At 36.9% G+C, this 25,523-nt stretch overlaps 1 protein-coding gene across 1 annotated transcript in view; it reads right to left on the bottom strand.

The window, feature by feature from the left end:
* Window positions 1-25,523, bottom strand: part of LOC115224541 (axonemal dynein light chain domain-containing protein 1-like) — a 138,465-nt gene that overhangs the window by 89,550 nt on the left and 23,392 nt on the right. The window contains exons 9-14 of the mRNA XM_029795454.2: window positions 22,789-22,863; window positions 19,418-19,512; window positions 18,077-18,169; window positions 15,024-15,090; window positions 12,757-12,915; window positions 1,209-1,477 (exon numbers count right to left, since the gene is read on the bottom strand). Coding sequence (XP_029651314.2) covers window positions 1,209-1,477; window positions 12,757-12,915; window positions 15,024-15,090; window positions 18,077-18,169; window positions 19,418-19,512; window positions 22,789-22,863 — 758 coding nt within the window. The remainder of the gene's footprint in view (window positions 1-1,208; window positions 1,478-12,756; window positions 12,916-15,023; window positions 15,091-18,076; window positions 18,170-19,417; window positions 19,513-22,788; window positions 22,864-25,523) is intronic.

The following is a 25,523-nucleotide window of genomic DNA, read 5'->3' as shown; positions in this document are numbered from 1 at the left end:
CATGATGCAGTCATTCTGACTCATTGGATCCTGTCAAACTGCAACTCATCCTAGCATGGAAGATGCACATTAAATGATGATGATTATGATAATGATGATGATATATCTATAAGTGTTTAAATACATGGATGTGTGTATGTGTGTGTGTGTAAGTATAAATATATATATGTATATGTATATGGGTCATGGAGGCAGTGTGGCTGATGCTGGTGTCATGTAACTGGCACCTGTGCTGGTGGCACATAAGAAGCACCGTTCGAGCATTGGGCCTCATGGAGGCAATGTGGTCGACGCTAGTGTCACATAATTGGCACCTATGCTGGTGGCACATAAACACCCATTACACTTTTGGAGTGGTTGGCATTAGGAAGGGTACCCAGCCATAGAAATCATGCCAAATCAGACTAGAGTCTGATGCAGCCCCTCAACTTACCAGCCATGATCAAACTGTCCAACCCATACCAGCATGGAGGATGGACATTAAATGATGATGATGATGATGGTGTCTAGAAAGGCATCCAGCATCCAAATCATGCCAAAAGTAACCTCCCCTGTGCTAGTACCACATAAAAAGCAATGAGTCCACCTGTGGAGCGGTTGGTGTTAGGAAGGACATCCAGCTATAAAATCCCTGCCAAAACAGACACAGTAGCCTTGGGTAGTTTTTCTACCTGGCTGGCCCCTGTCAGACGTGCAAGAAAAATAGATGTTAAACAATGATGATGATGATGATATATATATGCATACACATATACAATATAATACATATATACATAAATACACACACACGTACATATGTGCATGCTATATATATATGTGAATAATATGTATAAAGATATATGTATATAAATACGTGTGTGTACTTGAATGTATACAAGCAGAAACACACACACATGCATACATGCATACACACACATGCACACACACACACACACACATGCATACATGCATACACACACATGCACACACACACACACACACACACCACACACACACACACACACACATATATAACTGTACAAAAATATGTTTACAATTATGATTCCTACTTTTGATTATATCCCTTCCATATCCCAGTCCATCAAAGAATTTCCAGAAGAACTTAAAATATCTACATATCCACCTGCTTTTTCATATGAGGTTTCTCAAAGAATTGTACAATATGAAACTTAACTGATTCAAGATAAAGCAAAAATAAAACAACTTACTCAAGGTTTTCTGTAAAATCTTTTATGTACTCTCCAATATCTGATCGTAATGCCCTCAGCTGCGTTGATGACTTTTCTTCCCATTGCGAAATATCTAAGAAATATTGTTCCATGTGAACCTTCCAAACCTCCAACATCTCTTGTATTATAATTAAGTGACTAGTGTCTATGTCACTTAGTGTAACAGTGTAATGCTGACAAATTTTTGCCCACTGCTTCTCATAAATAATAAGACGTTTGGCAATAAGTAAATCACCTTCTTCAATCACCTGGTTTAAAAAAAAAACAATAATCAATAGAAACAAATCTAAAAAACAAAATTAATTTCAAGATTATAACCTAGTTAAAAAGCTAATTAAATACAAAATTTAATCATCATCATCAACATTTAACTTCTGCTTTACATGCTGGCAAGGGTTGGACAGTTTGACAATGACTGGTAAGGCCAGGAGCTGCACCAGGTTCTATAGTCTATTTTGGCTTGGTTTCTATGGCTTGATGCCCTTGCTAAAGCCAACCACTTTACAGAATGTACTGGATGCTTTTTATGTGGCACCATCACTAGTGCTTTCTACATGACACCAGCAACCACACCAATGCCATTCTATGTGGCACTTTGGTTTTAGGATCTCACTTCTGTTGTGGTGGTTAGGTTTTCTCATTCACATCAAATGCAAATAAGATTTTTAATAGGTACAGACATGGCTGTTGGGTAAGAAATTTCCAAACCATAAAGTGTGGCACTTTCGGCAAGTATCTTCTACTATAACCCTGGGATATATATATATATATAGGGAGAGTTTACAAAAAAAAACAAAAGACAAAGACAGGTGGTGTACAAAACAAACAGATGTATTAGTATAACGCTCAGGAATAGAAAAAGTCGTTTACATTTCGAGCCTACGCTCTTCTACAGAAACGGACACAGAAAAAAAACAAGGAGAGTAAAAAAATGCCCATATATATATACATATATATATACATACATACATATATATATATATATATATATATTTTATATATATTATCATTATTATTATTATATTTATTATTTTATATAAGTTCTCCCCTCGAGGAGCGCTCGCATGGCTGGATAATTTTTCGCAGAGTGCGCCCGCCATCCCACCCCCTCCACCGCTACAGGAAGTCCTAAATTTTCTCATCCTTGTTGTCTCCCATGTACACTTCGCATCCCTGTTGTCTCCCATGCTTACTTCAAAGTCTTACGCCACCTGCACCTCCTTCCATAAAAGGTAGTGGTCATTCATTGCAAGATATGTTTGGTGTAACGTACGCGGTTTGGACTTGAGTTTTATTTTTTGTCTATGAATACTGCCAAACGCGAGTTTTCTTTTCAGGTTCATGATGCTACTAGGTCCATTGCCTCCCACTTCCTCAGGGTTGGCACCCTCAAAGTTGGCACACTGAAAGGCAGATCTGGCGAGATCGTTGAATTGCTTGAACGGAGGTGTGTAGATATATGCTGTATTCAAGAGGTGAGGTGGAGAGGAGGTTCTGCTAGGTTCCTCTCAGGTAAAGGACAGAGGTACAAGATTTTCTGGGCTGGGAATACTGAAGGGGTCGAGGGAGTGGGTATGCTTATTGCCAAAAAATGGGTAGATAAGGTAATCGAGGTAGTCAGAGTATGTGACAGAATACTGAAGATTAGATTAGTGCTCCATCATAGTTTAGCAACTATTATATCGGCCTATGCCCCTCAACCAGGGTTACCCGATGGACAGAAAGACCGTTTTTATGACACCCTACTGCAGACCACCTCATTGACGAATGACAGGGACCTTCTCTTTGTGGCTGGTGACTTCAATGGGCACGTTGGACGAAATGCTGAGGGCTTCTATGGCGTTCATGGAGGCTATGGTTATGGTTCTCGCAATGAGGAGGGAACCAGGCTGCTGGAGTTCTGTGATGCGAATAGTCGTATGGTTTGCAACACTAACTTCAGGAAACTGACAAGCCACTTGGTCACCTACCGTTCGGGCCAGCATACAAGCCAAATCAACTACATCCTTGCCAGAAAAAGGGAAAGATGGCTGCTTATAAATGCCAAAACCTTCCCAGGCGAAGAATGTACCCCACAACATAGACTGGTAGTCAGTGACTTTAGGATCAGGACTAAGAGGACGACTAGAAGACGACCAACAGGAGAAGAAGGGTCTGGAAGCTTAAAGACCCTGCAAATGGACAGAGATTTAGAGACATGTTACTTGAAGCCTTCGATGAAATAGAAGGGGGTATAGCTACACATGGGGTAGAAGATAACTGGGCGCTTCTAAGGGACAACCTGCTGAAAGCCACTGACCAGATCTGTGGCTGGTGCAAAGTCCCCACAAGACCGATAATAACGTGGTGGTGGAACAATACTGTTGACAGGGCTATTAGACAAAAGAAACAGGCTTGGAAGGACTGGAAGAGCGGTGGTAGCAGGGAAGTGTATCAGACTGCAAGAAGGGAAGCTAGGAGGCAGGTGTATTTAGCCAGAAGGGAAGCAGATAAGAAAAAATTTGCCAATGTCCGGCGCCGTGAGGATGAAAGACTTGAGGTATTTCGTATAGCAAGACAGTGTGTGAGAGAGAATCGTGACGTGGTAGGAGAAAAATGTGTTCGCACGGATGACGGCTCACTTGCGCTAAATGAGGATGCAAAGAGAGAGGTTTGGAGACGCCACTATGAAAGGTTGCTGAATGAGGAAAATGAATGGGATAAAGAGAGTCTGCCAAATGTTGACCCAACAGAAGGACCAGCAATCCGAGTTGACAGTTCCTTAGTAGTTAAGGCAATTACAAGCATGAAAACAGGGAAAGCCCCAGGCCCATCAGGAATTACTGCAGAGATGCTCAAAATATCTGGTAGTGTCGGCTATAGCCTAGTCACCCGTATAGTTAATCAGGTGATACACGAAGGAGTCATACCCAATGACTGGTGTAGCAGCATAATAGTCAACTGCTACAAAGGTAAAGGTGACGCCCTAGATACAAATAACTACAGGGGTTTCAAGCTGCTGGATCAGGTAATGAATGTTACGGAGAGGGTTATAGCCCAACTAATTAGAGAGAGAGTTAGCTTAGATGAGATGCAGTTTGGGTTCGTGCCAGGGAAAAGTACTACTGATGCTATATTCCTGGTAAGACAGCTGCAGGAGAAATACCTAGCCAAAGACAAGCCCCTATACCTGGCTTTTGTTGATATGGAGAAAGCCTTCGACAGGGTCCCCTGATCCCTTATCTGGTGGTCAATGAGGAAACTAGGGATAGATGAATGGTTAGTGAGAGCTGTACAAGCCATGTACAGAGACGCTGCTAGTAAGGTGAGGGTTGGCATCGAGTACAGTGAAGAATTCAGGGTAGAGGTTGGGGTCCACCAAGGTTCAGTCCTCAGTCCCCTCCTATTTATCATAGTCTTCCAGGCAATAACGGAGGAATTCAAGACAGGATGCCCCTGGGAGCTCCTCTATGCTGATGACCTTGCTCTAATTGCTGAGTCTCTATCAGAACTGGAGGAGAAGTTTCAAGTGTGGAAACAAGGTCTAGAATCGAAGGGCCTTAGAATCAACCTAGCCAAAACCAAAGTCCTAATAAGTAGGAAGGTAGACCAATCACAAACGCCTTCAGGTAGATGGCCCTGCTCGATCTGTAGAAAAGGCGTAGGTAGAAACTCTATAAGATGCACCAAATGTAAGCTATGGACACATAAGAGATGTAGTAATGTCAAAGGAAGACTAACTAGGAAAATAGTTTTTATCTGTGGCAGATGCTCAGGAGCAATAAACTCTGAAAATATGCAGAGACCAACTTCTACCACCTTCCAGGGAGAAAAACTAGAAGTAGTTGATAGCTTCCGCTACCTAGGTGACCAAGTCAGTAGCGGTGGCGGGTGTGCTGAAAGTGTAACTGCTAGAGTAAGAATAGCCTGGGCAAAGTTTAGAGAGCTCTTACCCCTGCTGGTGACAAAAGGCCTCTCGCTCAAAGTAAAAGGCAGACTGTATGATGCATGTGTACATACAGCCATGCTACATGGTAGTGAAACTTGGGCTGTGACTGCTGAGGATTTGCGTAAGCTCGCAAGAAATGAAGCTAGTATGCTCCGATGGATGTGTAATGTCAGTGTTCATAATCGACAGAGTGTAAGTACCTTGAGAGAAAAGTTGGACCTAAGAAGCATTAGTTGTTGTGTGCAAGAGAGACGATTGCGCTGGTATGGTCATGTGGCGAGAATGGATGAAGATAGGTGTGTGAAAAAGTGCCACACCCTGGCAGTTGAGGGGACCTGTGGAAGAGGTAGACCCAGGAAAACCTGGGACGAGGTGGTGAAGCACGACCTTCGAACTTTAGGTCTCACCAAGGAAATGACTAGAGACCGAGACCTATGGAAGTATGCTGTGCGTGAGAAGACCCAGCAAGACCAGTGAGAACAGTCAAAATCAAAATCAAGCCAAATCAAATCAGATATCAGAAAGCAGAACCAAAATTGAGGTCGATCAACATCAGTGGAAATTGCAGCTGTGGTTAAGCGAACCATCCGATCGTGGTCGTTGCCGGCATCACTCCGTCTGGCCTCCGTGCTGGTGGCACGTAAAAGCACCATCCGCTCGTGTCCATTGCCAGCTGCACCTGGCCCCTGTGCCGGTGGCACGTAAAAGTACCATCCGTTCGTGTCCGTTGCCAGCCTTGCCTGGCCCCCGTGCCGGTGGCACGTAAAAGCACCATCCGTTCGTGACTGTTTTCCAGCTCCGACTGGCACCTGTGCTGGTGGCACATAAAAAGCACCCACTACACTCACGGAGTGGTTGGCATTAGGAAGGGCATCCAGCCGTAGAAACACTGCCAGATCTCACTGGGCCTGATGCAGCCTTCCGGCTTCACAGACCCCAGTTGAACCGTCCAACCCATGCTAGCATGGAAAACGGACGCTAAATGATGATGATGATGATGATGATGATTTATATATATATACTAGCAGAATTGCCCGGCGTTGCTCGGGGCTGATTTGCTTGAAAGTACTGTTAATGATTGCACTGAATTATGATGATTATTCAGGCAAATATTGATATAAGCTTACGGTGGGAGATAAGGACTTAACGATCAAATGTGTGCCATTGCATTGTTTTGGGGGAACCAAATTTCTGATGAGCATTATAGGGGCACCAACTTTAAGTTTGAGAAAGTGTGGTGGTAGTCCGGGGTGCTCAAAGGAATTGAGTACCTCTATTGGATAGTTGATGACGTCTTCTGGGTCAGGAGTTGTATCGATAGACTGATATACATAGACTTCCCCAGGAATGAGTTTTAGCATTTCATCATTAATATGGTGAACAGTTTTATTCCTCGGGACCAGTATAGCCTTTTTGCCAATCCAATCCATATTCTGATAATTAGCTTGTAGATCTGGGAACACTGCATCTCTGAGATCAGAAGGCGTCTTAACAATGGTACAAATGGAATCGATGGCAATATTACCATTTTCATCCCCTGGTATTTTGCCTTCGCCAAGTGCAAGGAGGGTGTGAGGAAATGCTGCTGATGTGATATTACGTCGCATATGAGCACGCATATTGGTGTGAAGTTTGAGAGTTACTTCCCTTCATTTAAAAAAATATGCATTAAAATGGAAAAAAATGATGGTAAATTATTTGTAAAATCATAGACTCATCGTAGACGCGGGCTAATACCCAGAAGGGCTCGATATGAATCACGACTATAAGATACCCGGTTTTGGTTAAACTGCATCGCAAAATGTGGGAGTAGTTAGGAATCTAAATCAGAGTAGACAGACACACAACCTTTCTTTTATATATAAATATTTTCGTCCTAAAAAACTTTGTATGGATTGAATGGTTACCTCTATGGAAATATATACACACACATTATACATACATGTGTGTATAGATGAATATATAAATACATTTAAATATCTATATACACTTTTGGGTGATCTTTCTGTTTCTTAGAGATAACTTTAGATCTTATTTTCGTCCTAAAAAACTTTGTATGGAGTGAATGGTTACCTCTATGGAAATATATACACACACGTTATACATACATGTGTGCATAGATGAATATATAAATACATTTATATATCTATATACACTTTTGGGCGATCTTTGTGCTACTTGTATATACTTTAGATCTTATATTCGTCCTAAAAAACTTTGTGCGGAGTGAATGGTTACGTGTATGGAAATATATACACACACATTATACATACATCTGTGTATAGATGAATATATAAATACATTTAAATATCTATATACACTTTTGGGCGATCTTTCTGCTACTTGGATATAGGTCTTATATTCGTCCTAAAAAACTTTGTATGGAGTGAATGGTTACCTCTATGGAAATATATACACACACGTTATACATACATGTGTGCATAGATGAATATATAAATACATTTATATATCTATATACACTTTTGGGCGATCTTTGTGCTACTTGTATATACTTTAGATCTTATATTCGTCCTAAAAAACTTTGTGCGGAGTGAATGGTTACGTGTATGGAAATATATACACACACATTATACATACATCTGTGTATAGATGAATATATAAATACATTTAAATATCTATATACACTTTTGGGCGATCTTTCTGCTACTTGGATATAGGTCTTATATTCGTCCTAAAAAACTTTCCTGTCACACACTCACGCACACGCACACACACGCACCCTCACACACACACACACACACACACACACACACACACTCACACACACACATTAGCTTACAATTTTATTTATATATTTGCGTGTCTATGTGTGTAAAGAGGAAGTGGCAGAGTGAAAGAGTCACTCACTACAAGAAGTGAATTACTTTCACTTTATTCGTTGCACACTGTGTGTGTGCGTGTGCGTGTGGTGTAGGCCACACTAAGAGAAGCATTTGACTTATACACCACAATGTGAGTTTTCTCTAAATTTTGCTTAATTGGGGTTGAAATTTTAAAAACTGGACCTGGCACGACCCGATGCATTCTACTCTTAAAAATGCTAGGTAAATTGTAATTGAAGAAATCCTATATTGTAGATTTCTATAAGATACAAAGGGAGGCAGATAAAATCTGCCTTTTATAATAAGAGATATATATGTGTGTGTGTGTGTGTGTGTATATATATATTTATTTATTTATATATATATTTATTTATTTATATAAATATAAAAGATACAAAGAGTTTTTGTCAGGGTGACTCAAACTAATAGTAATAGGTATGCAGTCTGAGTGCTCAAATAGGTATGCCACTAAAATTCCGGTTTGAACTGCAGTTGAAGATGTGATTTTGTGATTGCCCTATCCAAAGTGGCTAGAAGTAGTTTCTCTTGAGTCAGTAGGTTAGGTTAAAGTACAAAAGAAAAGGCAAACAGTTTGGCAAGACTTGGCAAGAACATTTAACTTAGCTATATATTAAAAGGTTTAGACAGTTTCAAAATTAAATGAACTTGTCAAGTCTTCCCAAACTGTTTGCCTTTCCTTTTCTAATTTAAACCCTGTGTACATATATATATATATATATATATATATATATACACATACACACAGGGTGTGGCAGAAATACATCCCACACTTGAAAAGTTGACAAAAGGAAAGATTTATTTTACTTTTGTTTAAACAAAGGTTTACAGTTTTTGTTAATTAACTAAATGAAAAAAAAATTGGCACTTGCATAAGTTCATCAGCAACACATAGGTCAAAGTTTAAAATGTGGGAGGTATTTCTGCTACACCCTGTGTGTGTGTGCGTATATATATATATATACACACATGAGACGCCATGATAGATCATTAGCCACTACACACATTTTTTTCTCTCCTTGTTTCCTGTGTCCCTTTCTGTAGAAGAGCATTGGCTCAAAACGTAAAAGACTTTTTCTATTCCTGAGCGTTATACTAATATATCTGTTTGTTTTGTAACCACCTGTCTTCATCTTTTGTTGTTTTTTTCGTAAACTCTCCCTATATATATATATATATATATATAATTTTATTATCTCCCTTTCTTCCAACCTCTTCTTTCAAACATTTTTACTAATCTGTTGCCATGCTTCACCACTAAATCTACAGGTTTTTTTTTTCACTCTCTCTCTCTCTCTGTTTATTTTCTCTTATTCCTTACTGCTGAAGAGTGTAGGCTCGAAACATAAAAGACTTTTTCATTTTCCCAAGCATCAAACTAATACATCTGCTGTTTTTCATACATCTGTCTTTGTTTTTTGTTTTTCTATAAATTTCAACTATATATATATATATAAATATATATATATATATATATATATATATATATATACATCTATGCACACACATACATACACACATACTCACATACATTCATCGCACACACTGCCACCCAGACATACACACAGACACACTCACACATCCACACACATACATACGTACGCGCATACTCGCAGGCACGCGCACATACGCACTTACGCCGGCTCGCGTTGCATACGCGTCGCATACACCTCGCCCTTGGACCTGACGAGACCTCCCGCCCGTTCCTGGGACCGTCGCGTGTCGTTGGGTTTTCCCACGCCTGTCTCCGCGGTACCACTCTTCCATCTTCCCCTCAGCTGGAGTCCTTTTTCCTTAACCCCCCCCTTTTTTCGTTACACACACGCGCACACATATACACACCTTGCCTATATATATACATCACTCTTACACACATTCAATCTACTCATTAATACCACCACGACACTGGACACACACACACACTACTACTCAACACACGCTGGCACGCTACATACGCCCCCACCCCTTCACCTCCCTCCCTTCCTCCTTCCTTCTTTTTCTTACTACTGACCTCCCTTCCTCCTTCCTTCTTTTTCTTAGCACTGACCTCGTCTGCTAGCTGACCACTAGTCTCGCCCTACCTCACACGCCTACACACAGACGCACACACTAACACACACATATTTTTTTTGTTTTTTCATCTCGCCTCACACACACACATACACACACGCACATGCACACACTCACACATACACACACATCTGTTGGGTTACCAACCTTGTCTCCACTCTTTTGCCTTTAAAAACCCACTTTGCTCTTGTTATCGTCAACATCCGCCTTTCACCATGTGCAACTCGTAAACACCAGTCGTCTTTTTTCTCTTTCCCTGTTGCCCGCTCTGGGATCTTTCTTTTCTCTCTTCCTTCTTTATGTTTCCGACGAAGAGCTCCGCTCGAAACGTCATACCTCCCTGCTTCCATCTCCTGAGCGCCTATTAATAATAATACTGTAATTGTTCCTGTTGTTGTTGTTTTTTTGTTTCCCTTTTGGATTAAAATTATATATATATATATATATATATAAAGTAAAAAGACCCTTCAGTCATGAATGACTATTGGCTTGCACCTAGAAAGTTCCCCTCTGAGACACAAGTCTGGGAAGGTCACCAGCAGTCACCCATGCCTCCCCCATCCATGCTACTAATGTTATCCATTGGAAATCAATCAACTGCACAGAGGCTTTTTCATACTTACATGCATGCATGCATACATACATACATACATACATACATACATACATATGGGCTTCTTTCAGTTTCTGTCTACCAAATCCATTCACAAGGCTTTGCTCAGTTCAGAGCTTTTTGTAACGTGGTTACTGTATATGTCACCTTAGTGTCTCGCACTAATACAGTGTGATATATAGTACCATGGAATGGAGTAGACACCAAACTATCTCCACTTGATGTATTCTCAAATACTCTGCCAAAAACTGTAACCAATTCAAAACAAATCTCAATGAACTATAACAACTTCTCAACAATTTTCTGTGACTACACAAACTCACAAATGACCTCTTTCGACTTCCTGTGATTTCTCATCTTCTGCTCTCAGTCAAACACGCTGCTACTTGTACAAGGTCAGCTAATCCATTCTCACAAGGTGTGTCATGATTCTCACCTTTTCAGATTTGACTTCTGTAGCAAGTGCAACTTGTTTATTTAATTTTCTTCTTTTTTTTTTCTTTTTTTATCATCACCTCTTCCTTTTTTAAGATTTTAATTTCCTCAGAAATTTTAATACTTCTTTCACTTAGAGACTATTTCTAGTCGTTCTGTTTGTTTATGTTTTCTATTGCAAATCTGCCTAGGTTCAACTTCTTTTGGTGTTGGAACATCGAACAAGTCATTGGTATTTCTTCTCTTTCTTCAATATGTCTAGTCTTCAACTGGTTCACATGTCATTTGTGCTCTCCTATTTGACTTTTTTTTATGTACATCATATTGCCTATTCTTTTCATTATTATACCGTCCGCCCAACCTTGTCTTCCACTCTTACATATTTTGAAATGAACTTTATTTATCTCCCACATTAAAGTACTTTGTTGTGTTTCTTGGGTTTTCCCTATAAGTTTTTTTGTAGGTAACAATTTATCAAAAATTGATTTTATCTTCCAGGTAAACATTAGCTCTGCAGGCAGCTTGCCTGAACAGGTGTTTGGGTTATGGGTTACCCTATAAACCCTTAAGAATTGAGTTAGTGCTGCATCATTGACTAATTCATTTCCTGATTTTTTTAGTGCTTGTAAAAACATGAATGTTTTTACATATCACATTTATAGGGAGGTCACATAAATCAAGCAACTCCATCAAGTCAGTACCAAATGAGTTTGTTGCATTTTTTAACACAAACACTTTTGCTTTAAAGGTTTTTACCACAAAATGTAATGTCGCTTACCATTTCACCTAAGAAGTGTAGTCTTTCATCTGTGATGCCCCGATGTTTTCTTTAATGTAGGTTTCCCAATTTTCTTCCACAGTGCAGTGCCACATAAGAAGCACCCTGCAGTGGTTGGTGTTAAGAAGGGCACCCAGCTATAAAATCACTGTCAAAACAGACACAGTAGCTTTTATATCCTATTTTTTGACAACTGAAACATTTCCAAGTTTTAAATGGACAGTCTTTCTTAAAATACAGACCTCCACACCCATAACATGGATTTGGTCACAATATTCTTTTTTCTTTATTTATTCCCAGTTGATATGTCTGTACTTGAGAGAATTTTTTTCTTTAATTTTCTTTATGTTCTGTCACAAGTTGATAATTCTTTGACATTCCTCTGCTACTGTCTGCAGGGTTAAATTCTGGTCCTCCAGTTCTAGTTTTGTAAGAATCCAAGTAAATACTATGCCAACAACTGTAACCAATTCAAAACAACTCTCAATAAACTATATAATTTCCTGTGAATCCACGAACTCCAAACAACACCTTTCGACTTCCTGCAATCTCTCATCTCCCACTCTCAGTCAAACATGTTGTTACTTATATGAGTTCAGCTAGTCCATTTTCACAGGAGTTGTCATGATTCTCACTGTAACAGAGAAGACGCTACTTGCCCAAGGCACCACACAGTGGAACTGAACTCAGAACCAAGTGGTTGAAAAACAAACATCTTATCTGCACTTCATAAAGAAAGTACCTTTCCCAGGAATACCACTATGCCTACAGTGGTATGCCAACTCACTACCTTCCACCAAAGGATGAAATAGATAATAAACAAGCAGTTGTGAAGAACTCACTTTGATGGCTAAATTATAAGTTGTTTTGCACCACAGGTCTCGCTCTTGAGTAGTATTGTACACCTGCCTTTCCAAACGGTGACGCTGAAGATCATACAATTCTTGGTACTCCTTTAGCATATTGGCATTTTTGGCTGATTCACTCAGAGCAGTTTTTAACTGAAGAAAATACAATGTTAATTCCTATCATATAACAAATTCAGTAAAAGAAATTAAACATCAACAATATTATACCAAAAAATAAGAAAAGTCCAAACATTTGTAATTTAGTAGTTTGAGACTTTATCTGGTTCATACCTCGGCACAATGTCGAATTTTTCTAAGTGGTTTTGGGAGTGTTTGACCCACAATATTTTTCAAGGCTCTCTCTCTCTCTCTCTCTCTCAGTCACTCAAGCTTTCTCTCTAGATAGATAGATAGATAGATATATATATACATACATACATACATACATACATATATATATACATACATACACACATCTCTAAGTAAAAGACAGAAAGGGAGGAATGGAAAGAAAAAATACACACACACACACACACACATATATATACATATATACACACACACATTCTCCACATTCTCCCCTGTATGTCTCTCAGGTACACTCACACACATTTGTAGCATGCACACAATATTCAAATTCCTAATTCTGCTAAATATTCTTAATGCCAAATTTTTATGTGGTAAATAAAACTTTTCATTATTAAATAAATAAAAAAAATAGTCACCCTAAATAATTCTGTTGATCCTTATGTACTGGAATGGTACATTCTGACAGTGAGATCTAGGCTAGTTATCGCTTATAATTTAACACAGTTTTTGTCACATTGCCATTTGGTAAAATAAATTCATTTCATAACTACGTAGTTTTGGGTTCAATTCCACCATGTGGAACTTTGAACAAACATCTTTTATCATAGCTTTGGGTCAACCATTGTCTTGGGAGCAAAATTTGGTAAATAAAAACTGTATGAAAGCCCATAGAGGGATCATTCATGTTCATGGATGGTAGACTTAATGTGTTTATCCAGTTTGACACCACTATTTGGTTTGTGAATGGTGCTTTTAGCAGAAAATGCTCTGTTGCAAGCATTTAGGAAAGGTTTTGGGTCTGTGGATAATTTCTTCCTGACTTCACCTCAGTCTCAGAGACCCTAAAAGAAGATTACAGACATTGCCCTTCTTTCTTTGATTATGTCATTAATCCTTTTAATATGGAAACCAGATATATCCACTCAAAATTGAATTGCCCTTCACTGCAGAAAGCAGTTTTAAATATAACAATCTATGTTTTGTTGAGGAATGTCATGTTTGAAATTATTTTTTGTTGTGATAGGTTAAGTTTACTGAGACACTGTGACTTGCAGAAAATATCAATTCTGTTTTATGGTGGATTATTTAACATTATTACTGTAATAACAATGAAATTTTATTACATAGTTAAAGGCTTCATAAAAAAAAAACATTTTGACACAATGTAATAATTTAAAGACCATGATCACATTCAGCATTTAACAAGTTCTCTAGTTTATAATCTCAGAAACAGAATAATGATGTTTTTTATACATTGTTTTTATAGCTGATATCAAAACCTATATGTGGTAATATTGAAGAAGTATTCAAAGTATTAAAGCATATTAAACAGATTAGAATGATTTTAATAAATTTGAATGATTTTAATAGCAATTGTTAATAAGTAAGTAATAGATCAGACTGAAAGCAATAATTTCATTTTCAGTTTGAAGCTGCAGTGTCAGCTGTTCAATTTATGATAAAGTTCCTAATCTGAAACTGCAGTAAAGAATAAAACCTTACTATTTAAAATTGTTCTAGACAGACCAGTGGAATGTATAAAAATATCTTTATCATGAGTAACTCCAAAGTACACAAACTTCTTTGCTCCATCTACATCAACATTGCTGGAGTTTGTTATCTTGTAATACAGTTGCAAGAATATATTCTCCAAAAACTATATTTTGTAAAATATCCAAATCTTCTCAACAAAAGAAAATAGTTCTTACTTGTGAACTTGTTAAATAAACTCTTTCAACTGAATATGGTATGACAACTTATCCTTCTCTTACATTTAACTCATAAATTCAGTCTGAGGACAAAAATTCATTATAAAACATAATCTAAATTATTTGATTGAATTTATCAGAAGCATAAGAAATGTACAAAATACTATAATTGAAAGAAAGAAACTTGCTTTCTTGAAAAATGAAACCAGATACAAAAACAATTTTTCAAAAATATTTTCTTACTGCTTTCCTGGTTATGTTGACTTCATCAGTAAGTCTAATGTCCTGGGCTTTTACACATGCCAGTTCTCTGAAATAATTAGTATATAAAATGAACACTCTGTTGAGACTTCATAACAATAAATAAAACTGGTTTATAGAACTAGAAGACTGAGTATAAATATTCAGACAGCATTAGATAAATCTTAATGGTTTCACAGCCATAAATTTAATATCGTTCACTCCACCAGTTTATATTTTAATACTTAGTTATATTTGGCAATCATTAGTTTGTAGCAGATCTCAGCCTAATTATGAACCAATTTGCTCAGCTTCTCAGTTTAGAACCACAGCCTAATCATATTTTCATAAAAAGGCATGACCCGTTGTTTAAACTTTACCATATTGCCATAAAAGACATGAACATGTATATGAGTGTTTTCCACCCATTCAATATCAGCTGATGTGTAACAAGGAAAGACAGTAGACTTAACCCTTTCATTACCAACCCGGCTGAAACCGGTTCTGGCTCTGAGTACAAAAATGTCTTGTTTTCATAAGTTTTGAATTAAAATCTTCCACCAAACCTAAGTCACAATTTATGTTCCTAACACTAGATTAATGATAACTAAGTAATTTTACTAAATTCTTTGTTATATTTAAAGTAATTGAAAGAAACACTGAACATCTCAAAATAAATACAGTAATGAAAGGGTTAAAAGAAAAAAGTTATAGATTCTTTCCAAAATGTTTTTTCCAAAAGTTCTAGGAGCTTTGCTCAAGGTTATAAAAAGCTGGAGATTTACAACTTCAAAACAGAATCACCTCAGGTATCACACAGAACTCTGTCAGTTCCATGAAATGTATTCTCACTTTCCTCTATTTGTTTTGCATAACACACTCTGTATATAATATTCAACAAAAGTTAAACAACCTTGGGCTATAATGATGATATACATATCTGTATGCATGCAAATATTTTTCCATATAATTACCTGCCTTATTCTGTTTATAATAGCAATGTGCAATTATCACTTATTAGTATTAAAACATTATTTCTGTCTTACGCAGTGTAAGCCTTTAAATATTACATGCACAATAACATGTATGTTTTAGGGAGAGAGAGAGAGATAGACAGACAGATAGACAGAACTACCAAAAGTAATATGGGTTAAAACATTCCCAAAACCACTACTTACAAAAATTTGACATTGTATGGGGTAAACTACTAAATTACAAATATTAAGACTTGCCTATTTTTCGGTATAATATTGCTGATATTCAAACAAATATTTCATATTCACAATAACATATATGCACAATGAATTCATTATACATATATGAAATACAACTGTTGGAAATTTTAACTACATAGAAATGCAAAACATTTATCGTTGGATGTTTCAGTAAGAGATAGAGTATCTTACTTCTATCTCTTCTTACTCTTTACCAAATTGTCATGACCAACCCAACAAAATTGGTCATCCTGAACAACCACAAGTTAACTGAATTATAATATCTTATTTCCTCCATCAATTCAAATAATTGTTTATAGTTGCATTGTTGTGTACTTTATCAATGTATGTTGAACATTTGAATAATTTTTCCCTGAAAGAAGCACTATTGAGACATCTTGAACAATTTCCATTTATAATCCTGTAAATTGTTTTTTTTTAAATAAATCTTATACAAAAATTCATATAAATTATGAATTTATTTCATTTGCATGCCAGTTTAATCTAATTTGGAGCTAAAGTATTAATTAAATATTCATTGTTGCTGATAGTTTTAGTTGAATAATGATTTAGTTGACTATTTAAAAACTACAACTGACTTTACTATGAGTATAGCCACAAGTATAAGTTTCTCAGTGAGGAAATTGACCTCATCATATTTGTGAACATCATATTTCTGACATTTATTTTATTGACTTCTGGAGAAATGAAAAGCGAAGCCAAACAGTAAAATTTTGATACAGAACTGAGATCAAGAGTAAATGCTATAATGCATTTATAATAGAATACTCTATTTCCCAGAATGAGGTGACAGGCTGCAGCTGTTTGGAAACTGATGATTTATAATGGCTGACTGGAAATTCTGCCTGTTTTGGCAACATTATATTTTGTCACTAGAGGCAAACACAACACACACATGTGCATGCACATGCAGACATAAACTCATACAGATAGAGTGAGTGAGAGAAAAAGAGAGAGAATGAGGGAAACATTAAAACATCTGATGTCAAATAAACCAGCATCAAATCAGCAAGTCAAATAGGCAATACCATAATGGCTGTACCAAAATGTTTCGTACCCTCTATTTTCTCAGCCATCTCTTTTACAATGATTATTAATATTTCGTTTTGGGATTTGGTTTGCAAGATTCTTTATATGAGTTCGTGTGTTGAAGCATATTCTGTTGTGTCTGGGGAGAGTCATTTTCTTTTTGTGCCTTATAATGTAACACACTCACCCACCATGACTATTGAAAAGGTTGCAAGACTCAACGAAAATTTTAGGAAAATAAAAATATGAAATAAGTGGAAATTTTATTGGTGAGTGTGTTACATTGTAAGGCACAAAAAGAAAATGACTCTCCTCAGACACAACAGAATGATTATTAATATATCATTATATAATTAAAACTAATTATCATGTTTTATTGACCAACAACAAAAACTTATCTATATGAGTCTAAGTGCCATGTTTATTTACAACTTCATTATAAACTATGAAATATGCCCAATGTAGAACCAAAAGCTCCTTCAAATATTTCCTTGTATTCACTTCAGCAAGTGAACCATGAAAATTCAACAACAATAATAACAGTCATTTGTGATTACATAAAGGTACGCCAAAATAACAAGCTCTTTGCATATTTATAACATCAAGTATTGAACTGTTAAAATGTGTTTACAGAAATAATCCTAGGTTATAGACTAAAACCAACGTTTACACATACAGCCTGTGGCTCATAAGACAATGCCTGATAAACTTAACTGCTCACATTTAAAGATTAAGAAAATTATGAGAACTATTTTTGGTGAATGAAAGGATTAAAAAAACATTCTTACTTACTCAGAGAGGTGGATCAAAGCACTCTTAAATTTAATTAATTCATCTGTTAACCTTCGGTCAAGGGCTCGTTGTGAAAGCACTTCTTCATATAAGCTGCATTAAAAATTGCATTTTTGCTTTATAAACCAAAGTTTCTAGCATCAAACAAAAATATATGAACTAACATGTTTACATACATGTATGTGTACGTGAGAAAATATATGTATAAACATGAAAAATTAAAACACAATTTCTACAGATGGCATCCAATGGTAAAACTATAACCTCATACCATTGAGGACTGTTTTGGCCTAGCTTTACAGCTGGATGCACTTCCTAATCCCAACCACTTTACAGAGTGGACTGGGAACTATTTACATGGCACCAGCACCAGCAAGGACTGCTTTAGCATGGTTTTTCCAGCTAGATGCCCTTCTGAATGTCAACACTTTACAGTGTGAACTGGATATTTTCTAGATTACTTCCTCTCTTTTGTCCAATCCTTCCATCTTGCTCTTGAATTCTCCTGCAATATCTCTAAATCTTCCGTTGAATTTCTCGACATTTCTGTCAGAACACACCACTCTCCTCTCACTACTTCCAACCACTACAAACACAGTGTCTCGCACTTCTACCTTAACTTCTCCTCCACCCAATCTACTCACAATGTAGGGTCCCAGCCAGTCTAAGATCCTCTACTTGATATCGTATGGGGATCCTTTATCTATGAGGCATCACATGTGCTACCTCAAAGTGGATATATGCTTGATGATACACACACACACACATATAGGTTCTTTCAGTTTCCATCTATCATACTATTCACAAGGCCTCGATTGGTCTGAGGCTATAGTAGAAGACCTTTGCCCAAGATACCACACAGTAGTGGGACTGGCCAGAATCCACATAGTTGGAAAGCTAACTTCTTAACTGCACAACCAGGCCAGTGTCACGTGAAATTTCACTAGGGTTATAACAAATAACTAGAAAACAATGCAGTTATTTATTGCTATAAATAGTGTAATTGAATATAAAAATTAAATTTTGTTGTCTTTTTCTTTCATTGGTATTTTAAATCTAGAGTGTAAAGAGGAGAACTTTGTTTTTAGCCAATAAATTTTCTTGTAGTAGTCTCACTATAAATATAGTATTGATTACATAATCTGGCAAAATCACTAATGGATGGTTTACTCATTCAAACCATCCAATACACATTGCTTTTACCCTTGGATGAAATAAAATCAATATAATTTGGAACTTAAAGTTATAGACTAGGCTCAACAAAGAAATCCTTTCTATGCTGCAGTGATCACAATGCAGCTGCTATTTCCTTAAGTGATTTCAAATAAGATCTCACATTACCTTTTGATCTGTTCAGGAACTCGGTTCAGAAGGTCCAAGTAGCGTTGTCGTATTTCAGCCAGCAGATCTCCACGCTCAATACAGTCCACACTCACCTAGAAAATTAACCACAACAAAAGGATTGGTTTTCTCTTTCAAGCCTTCAATTCTAGAAGAACAATACAGCCATTACTTTAAATCATATAAACTTAGACTTAGCTGTGTGTTTAACAAGTTTCCTTTGCAACCATGTGGTTGATGGCTATATCTCACAGTGTGGTACTTTGGATGAGTTTCTTCTACCACTGCCTCAGGTGAATCAATGATTTGTGAGTGGAATTTGTTAGATGGCATTGTTCAAAAGCTCATCAGTTATACATGCATGTTTGTACGTATGTATGGATCGATGGATGGATGGATCTTTTATTTTGTATTTGTTTTAGTCATTAGACTGTGGCCATGCTGGGGCACTGACTTGAAGAATTATGGTGAAACAAATCAAACCCAGTACTTATTGTTTGTAAAGCCTGGTACTTATTCTACTGGTCTCTTTAGCTAGACCACTAAGTTACAGGGATGTAAACACACCAACACTGGGCGCCAAGTGCTGGTGGGGAACAAACATAGATGCAAAAACAGACAGACAGACACATACACACACACATGTGGCACAAGGTCAATGGATGGATGGATTGATGGATGGACTGATGGATGGATGGATGGATGGATACATGCATGAGTTCAGTAAGATTGGCATTAAGTGCAGATCAGTAAGGAATTTAGTGTGCACATATAATCACCAAAGTTCAGTTTCTGGTTTCTCCTAATTATAATTCTCCAACCTGTAGCAGAGGAGTTTAACACCAGCTATCCATAGGAACTCCTATATACTGATAATCTAGTCATAGAAGAGATTGTGAAAAACTTCAAAGAAGAAATTCCAAATCTAGAAGTAAAACTTAGAATTGAGAGACTTCAGGATATGCTTGTTGACGTCCAAGGATTGGTAAAGTACTTCTTTTGTTGTACATATTGATTTCAAATTTTGACACAAGGCCAGCAATTTTGAAGGAGGGCTAAGTCAATTATATTAACCTCATTGTTCAACTGTTACTTATTTTATCAACCCTAAAATGATGAATGGCAAAGTCAACCCCAGCAGAATTTGAACTCAAACTAAAAGATGGACAAATTGCCACTAAGAATTTTGCCAAGTGCAGTAGTGATTCTGTCAGCTCACTGCCTTTCACTTTTGTTGTACATATTACCATATCACCATGTAATTTGCACACCTGTGTAATTTACGCAGGTGATTTTCAGGATAAAATTTGTTAATAAAAGCTTCTATTCATGTAAAATTCGCAACCAAAAGTTTTCAGAATTGCTGATATGGCCAGGGGGGAAAGGTTTTCAATTTAGTTGTATTTAGTATAATTTCACTTTCTTAAGATTAATTTTATTAAATTTTCATTAAATAAAAATAATTTAATTTTCACTAAATAAAAATTTTTTAAATATCACATTAAAAGCTATTAAATTACAAAGTGTTTGTGTTGTTTATAATAATATGACCTGGACCTTGATTACCAGCATGAACATCAGACTGCAAAAAGTAGTTAACCATTTAATGATTTTAGTAAATTTATGCAGAAAAAGTAAGCATTATACCATCCAGCATAAATAAAAGTCAACTTCATTATATTTAAGCCCTTATTTTGTCTGTAAAAACATATACTTACACTAAATGAGTCAACTTCTGGTATGAATGTTTATCTTTTGTACATCTTTTTTCAACAAAAAAATTTCTAAAAACGTTCTGGAAATGGTCTACTCATGTAATTTACACACCCCTAAAGTTGATTTATATTTTTGCAAAAAAACTGCGTAAATTACATGGGTTTTTACAATAGCATTTATCACTCCCAAGAGCTCTTATCCAATAAGGCTATGCAATATTTTTGACAATATCAAATTCATTGGTAGCTTGCATATAAAGATACTGGTGAATTGCTTTTTATGTATTCATTATCAGGAAAAGAATGATAATTAAAATAAACATATATACTTAAGAAATGGCATATATAATTAATATAGCTTAGTTACATAAAACATGTTGCTTAACTTACAAGAAAGCAAACTAATTTATTTATATATTGGTGCTAGTTTGACAATTATTAATAATTCATTTTATATCAAATGCAGTATAGAATTAAATATTTCAGAATATGTTTAAAAAATAGTAAGTTCAAAGTCACTATGGAGTGAGTGGACAGCAGGAGAAATTTTCAGACAAAGAACTCCCATCAAGCAAGTATTTCAGCCCATTAGTTCCTGACATTCTAGAAGAGCCAGATCCACCAAGATCATGATTCATGGGTGTCCTGCTGTTTTTGAAATGTCACTTTTAGTGGAGCCTGGACTCATAACCTTCAGGTGATCTTATTTTCTAAACTATGGTGTATATCACTCAGCTATGAAAACCACCACAAGAATTTATTGTAGAGCAAATCTGAGGATGTGGAGACACATGGCCTAGTGGTTAGAGCAGCAGACTCACAGTTGAGGGATCGCAGGTTCGAATCTTAGACCAGGCGATGTGTGTGTGTTTATGAGCAAAACACCTAAAAGCTCCATGTGGCTCCGGCAAAAGGTAATGGCAAACTTCTGCTGACTCTTTCGCCACAACTTTCTCTCACTCTTTCCTCCTGCATCTTGGAGCTCACCTGCGACGGACCGGCGTCCCATCCAGGTGGGGAACCTTTACACCAAGGAAACCAGCCCTTATGAGCTAGGCATGGCTTAGGAAGGAACAAACAAAATCTGAGGATATACTCTATGTTGTCAGTAAAATGGCATACCAATCAGAATGGTCGCAGTTTCTAGAGACTAACAGTTGTTAGTTTTCACTTAACCCAACCGTTCTAACAAGAGACTAGCTTACAATTGTGTAAAATGTTGCTCAGCTTACAAAACAGTAATGAAAATTATAAATGATATCAAGAAGGTAAACCATGGGCTTACCTTCTTGATATCATTTGTAAAATCTTCACCAAAGACAAGAATATGCACACATACACATACACAGTAAATGATACATAATATAAAATGACTTAAGGCAGCAAGCTGGCAGAAACGTTAGCACGCCGGGCGAAGTGCTTTGCAGTATTTCACCCATCGCTACGTTCTGAGTTCAAATTCCACCAAGGTCGACTTTGCCTTTCATCCTTTCGGGGTCGATAAATTAAGTACCAGTTATGCACTGGGGTTGATGTAATCGACTTAATTCGTCTGTCTGTCCTTGTTTGTCCCCTCTATGTTTAGCCCCTTGTGGGTAATAAAGAAACAGATACATAATATAAAATGACTTTATATAGGAATGAGAAAATGTCAACCTGGCGGATTATTTCATGGAATACAACATTGTAGATGTCTTGCTCCCTCCTCACCAGCTCCAGGAGATTGTGCATCTAGAAGAAAACAAAATATCATATAATCAATTTAAAATAGTTATTCTGCACTAGAATTATATACATTGTATTGACCAATCAGATTATCTCTATCATACATCTTTAGTCTTCACTCATACATCTTTAGTCTTCAACTATTTTCATTCCAGTGTATTCTGTTGTGTCTGGGGAGTCATTTTCTTTTTGTGTCTTATAATGTAACACACTCACTGGTAAAATTTCCACTTTTTTTTCTTATTTTTATTGTCCTAAAATTTTTGTTGCGTCTTGCAACCTTTTCAATAGTTTTGACTAGTTTTCAATAGTTTTAGGACAATAAAAATAAGAAAAAAAAGTGGAAATTTTACCGCTGAGTGTGTTACATTATAAGGCACCAAAAGAGAATGACTCTCCCCAGACACAACAGAATATGCTTCAACACACGAACTCATATAAAGAATCTTGCAAACCAAATCCTAAAACGAAATATTCCAATGTGTTTTACATGTTTGTAGTTTAACCACATTTAATACCGCCAATTGTCACCATTCTTTCAGTATTTGTTCTTACAACATAATCACTTATGCATTCACTAGTATGTCATTGTATATTAAAAATAAAATTAAACAAGAAAAATCCTGGTTGTATCATGAATAAGACTAACAGCCATTTAGATTGTGTTGTCAGCAACTAAATGGCTCTAATTACTTCTTGCCCAGACCTGAACTGCACATAATTGCATTTCAAAAAGTGTTGTCATTTGGGACAGAAAACAGGAACTAAGCACTCTAACATGCAAGAAACAAAGTTCAGCCTCGTTTTTAGAGAGAGACCTTCCTATCAAAATGCTTCTTGTTTGTACCACCATGCACTTATTTGTTACTTTTTATCAACTGAATATCTTTGGATATTTCTTCCATCAATTTTTGAGCATCATGGTGGTTGATACCTCAAGTGAGTTAAAATTTAATAATATTATTAGTTAATGATTTATATTATTATTATTATTATTATTATTATTATTATATATATAGGCGCAGAAGTGGCTGTGTGGTAAGTAGCTTGCTTAACAACCACATGGTTCCGGGTTCAGTCCCACTGCGTGGCACCTTGGGCAAGTGTCTTCTACTATAGCCTCGGGCCCACCAAAGCCTTGAGTAGATTTGGTAGATGGAAACTGAAAGAAGCCCATCATATATATGTATGTATATATATATATATATGTATGTATGTATGTATGTGTGTGTGTGTGTGTCTGTGTGTGTGTGTCTGTGTTTGTGTGTCTGTGTTGACAACCGATGCTGGTGTGTTTACCTCCCTGGCAAAAGAGACCGATAGAATAAGTACTAAGCTTGCAAAGAATAAGTCCCGGGGTCAATTTACTTGACTAAAGGTGGTGCTCCAGCATGGCTGCAGTCAAATGACTGAAACAATTAAAAGAGTAAAAAGAGAGTAAAAGAGATTTATTGAAGATTTAATTAGAGATGGAGAACTTGAACTTTCATCTGTACACATCAGTGATCTATGTGATAGAAGGATTTAACAATTCTGAAGAGGAGTAGAGCTATCATGTAGTTGATCATTGCGTCAGAATTTTCATTAGTAATGTGGATCCCACAAGACCTTTGAACATTAAAACAAAGTTAAATGAGTACTCTTTTCTCTTTTTCTTGAAGGTTTTATCAAGGTGAGTGATGAAAAATATGTGTCAATGTGGTAACAGCATCTTCATTACATCAAAGGGGGAAATGAAGACATATCTCAAAATAGTTTTTCTGATTATAGTTGTGAAACAGAATTTGGTTCTGAGGCAGGTAACCACTGACCAAATATTTTTATTTTTATAAATATGTAAAAACATGTCAGTGGGATTTGCCAGGGCAGGGCCAATCCATAACATTACATGACATGTCAGATTCGCCAGAGGGGCAGACTGAACCCATAGCATTACATGGCATGTCAGAGATTCACCAGAGGGGCAGAACCAATCCATAACATTACATGACATGTCAGATTCGCCAGAGGGGCAGAGGCAACCCATAACATTACATGACATGTCAGATTCGCCAGAGGGACAGGGCCAATCCATAACATTACATGACATGTTAGGGATTCACCAGAAGGGCAGACTGAACCCATAACATTACATGACATGTAGGAGATTCGCCAGAGGGGCAGAGGCAACCCATAGCATTACATGATATGTCAGATTCGCCAGAGGTGCAGGCCAATCCATAACATTACATGACATGTCAGATTCGCCATAGGAACAGACCCAACCCATAACATTACATGACATATCAGATTCGCCAGAGGGACAGGGCCAATCCATAACATTACATGACATGTCAGGGATTCGCCAGAGGGGCAGACTGAACCCATAACAATACATGACATGTAGGAGATTCGCCAGAGGGGCAGAGGCAACCCATAACATTACATGACATGTCAGATTCGCCAGGGATGCAGGCCAATCCATAACATTAGATGACATGTCAGATTCGCCATAGGGACAGACCCAACCCATAACATTACATGACATGTCAGATTCGCCAGAGGGGCAGGGCCAACCCATAACATTATCTCTATATTATAATTCTGAAATGCGAAAAGTTTGTTTGTCTAGTTTTGGCATTGAGAATGGGTTTAAGGCCACTAGATCCCGTCAGATTGACTCCAAA

The sequence above is a fragment of the Octopus sinensis genome, linkage group LG2 (assembly GCF_006345805.1).
Source record: "Octopus sinensis linkage group LG2, ASM634580v1, whole genome shotgun sequence".
In the NCBI taxonomy this organism is placed as follows: domain Eukaryota; kingdom Metazoa; phylum Mollusca; class Cephalopoda; order Octopoda; family Octopodidae; genus Octopus; species Octopus sinensis.
This window is presented reverse-complemented; position numbering and strand designations above follow the sequence as displayed.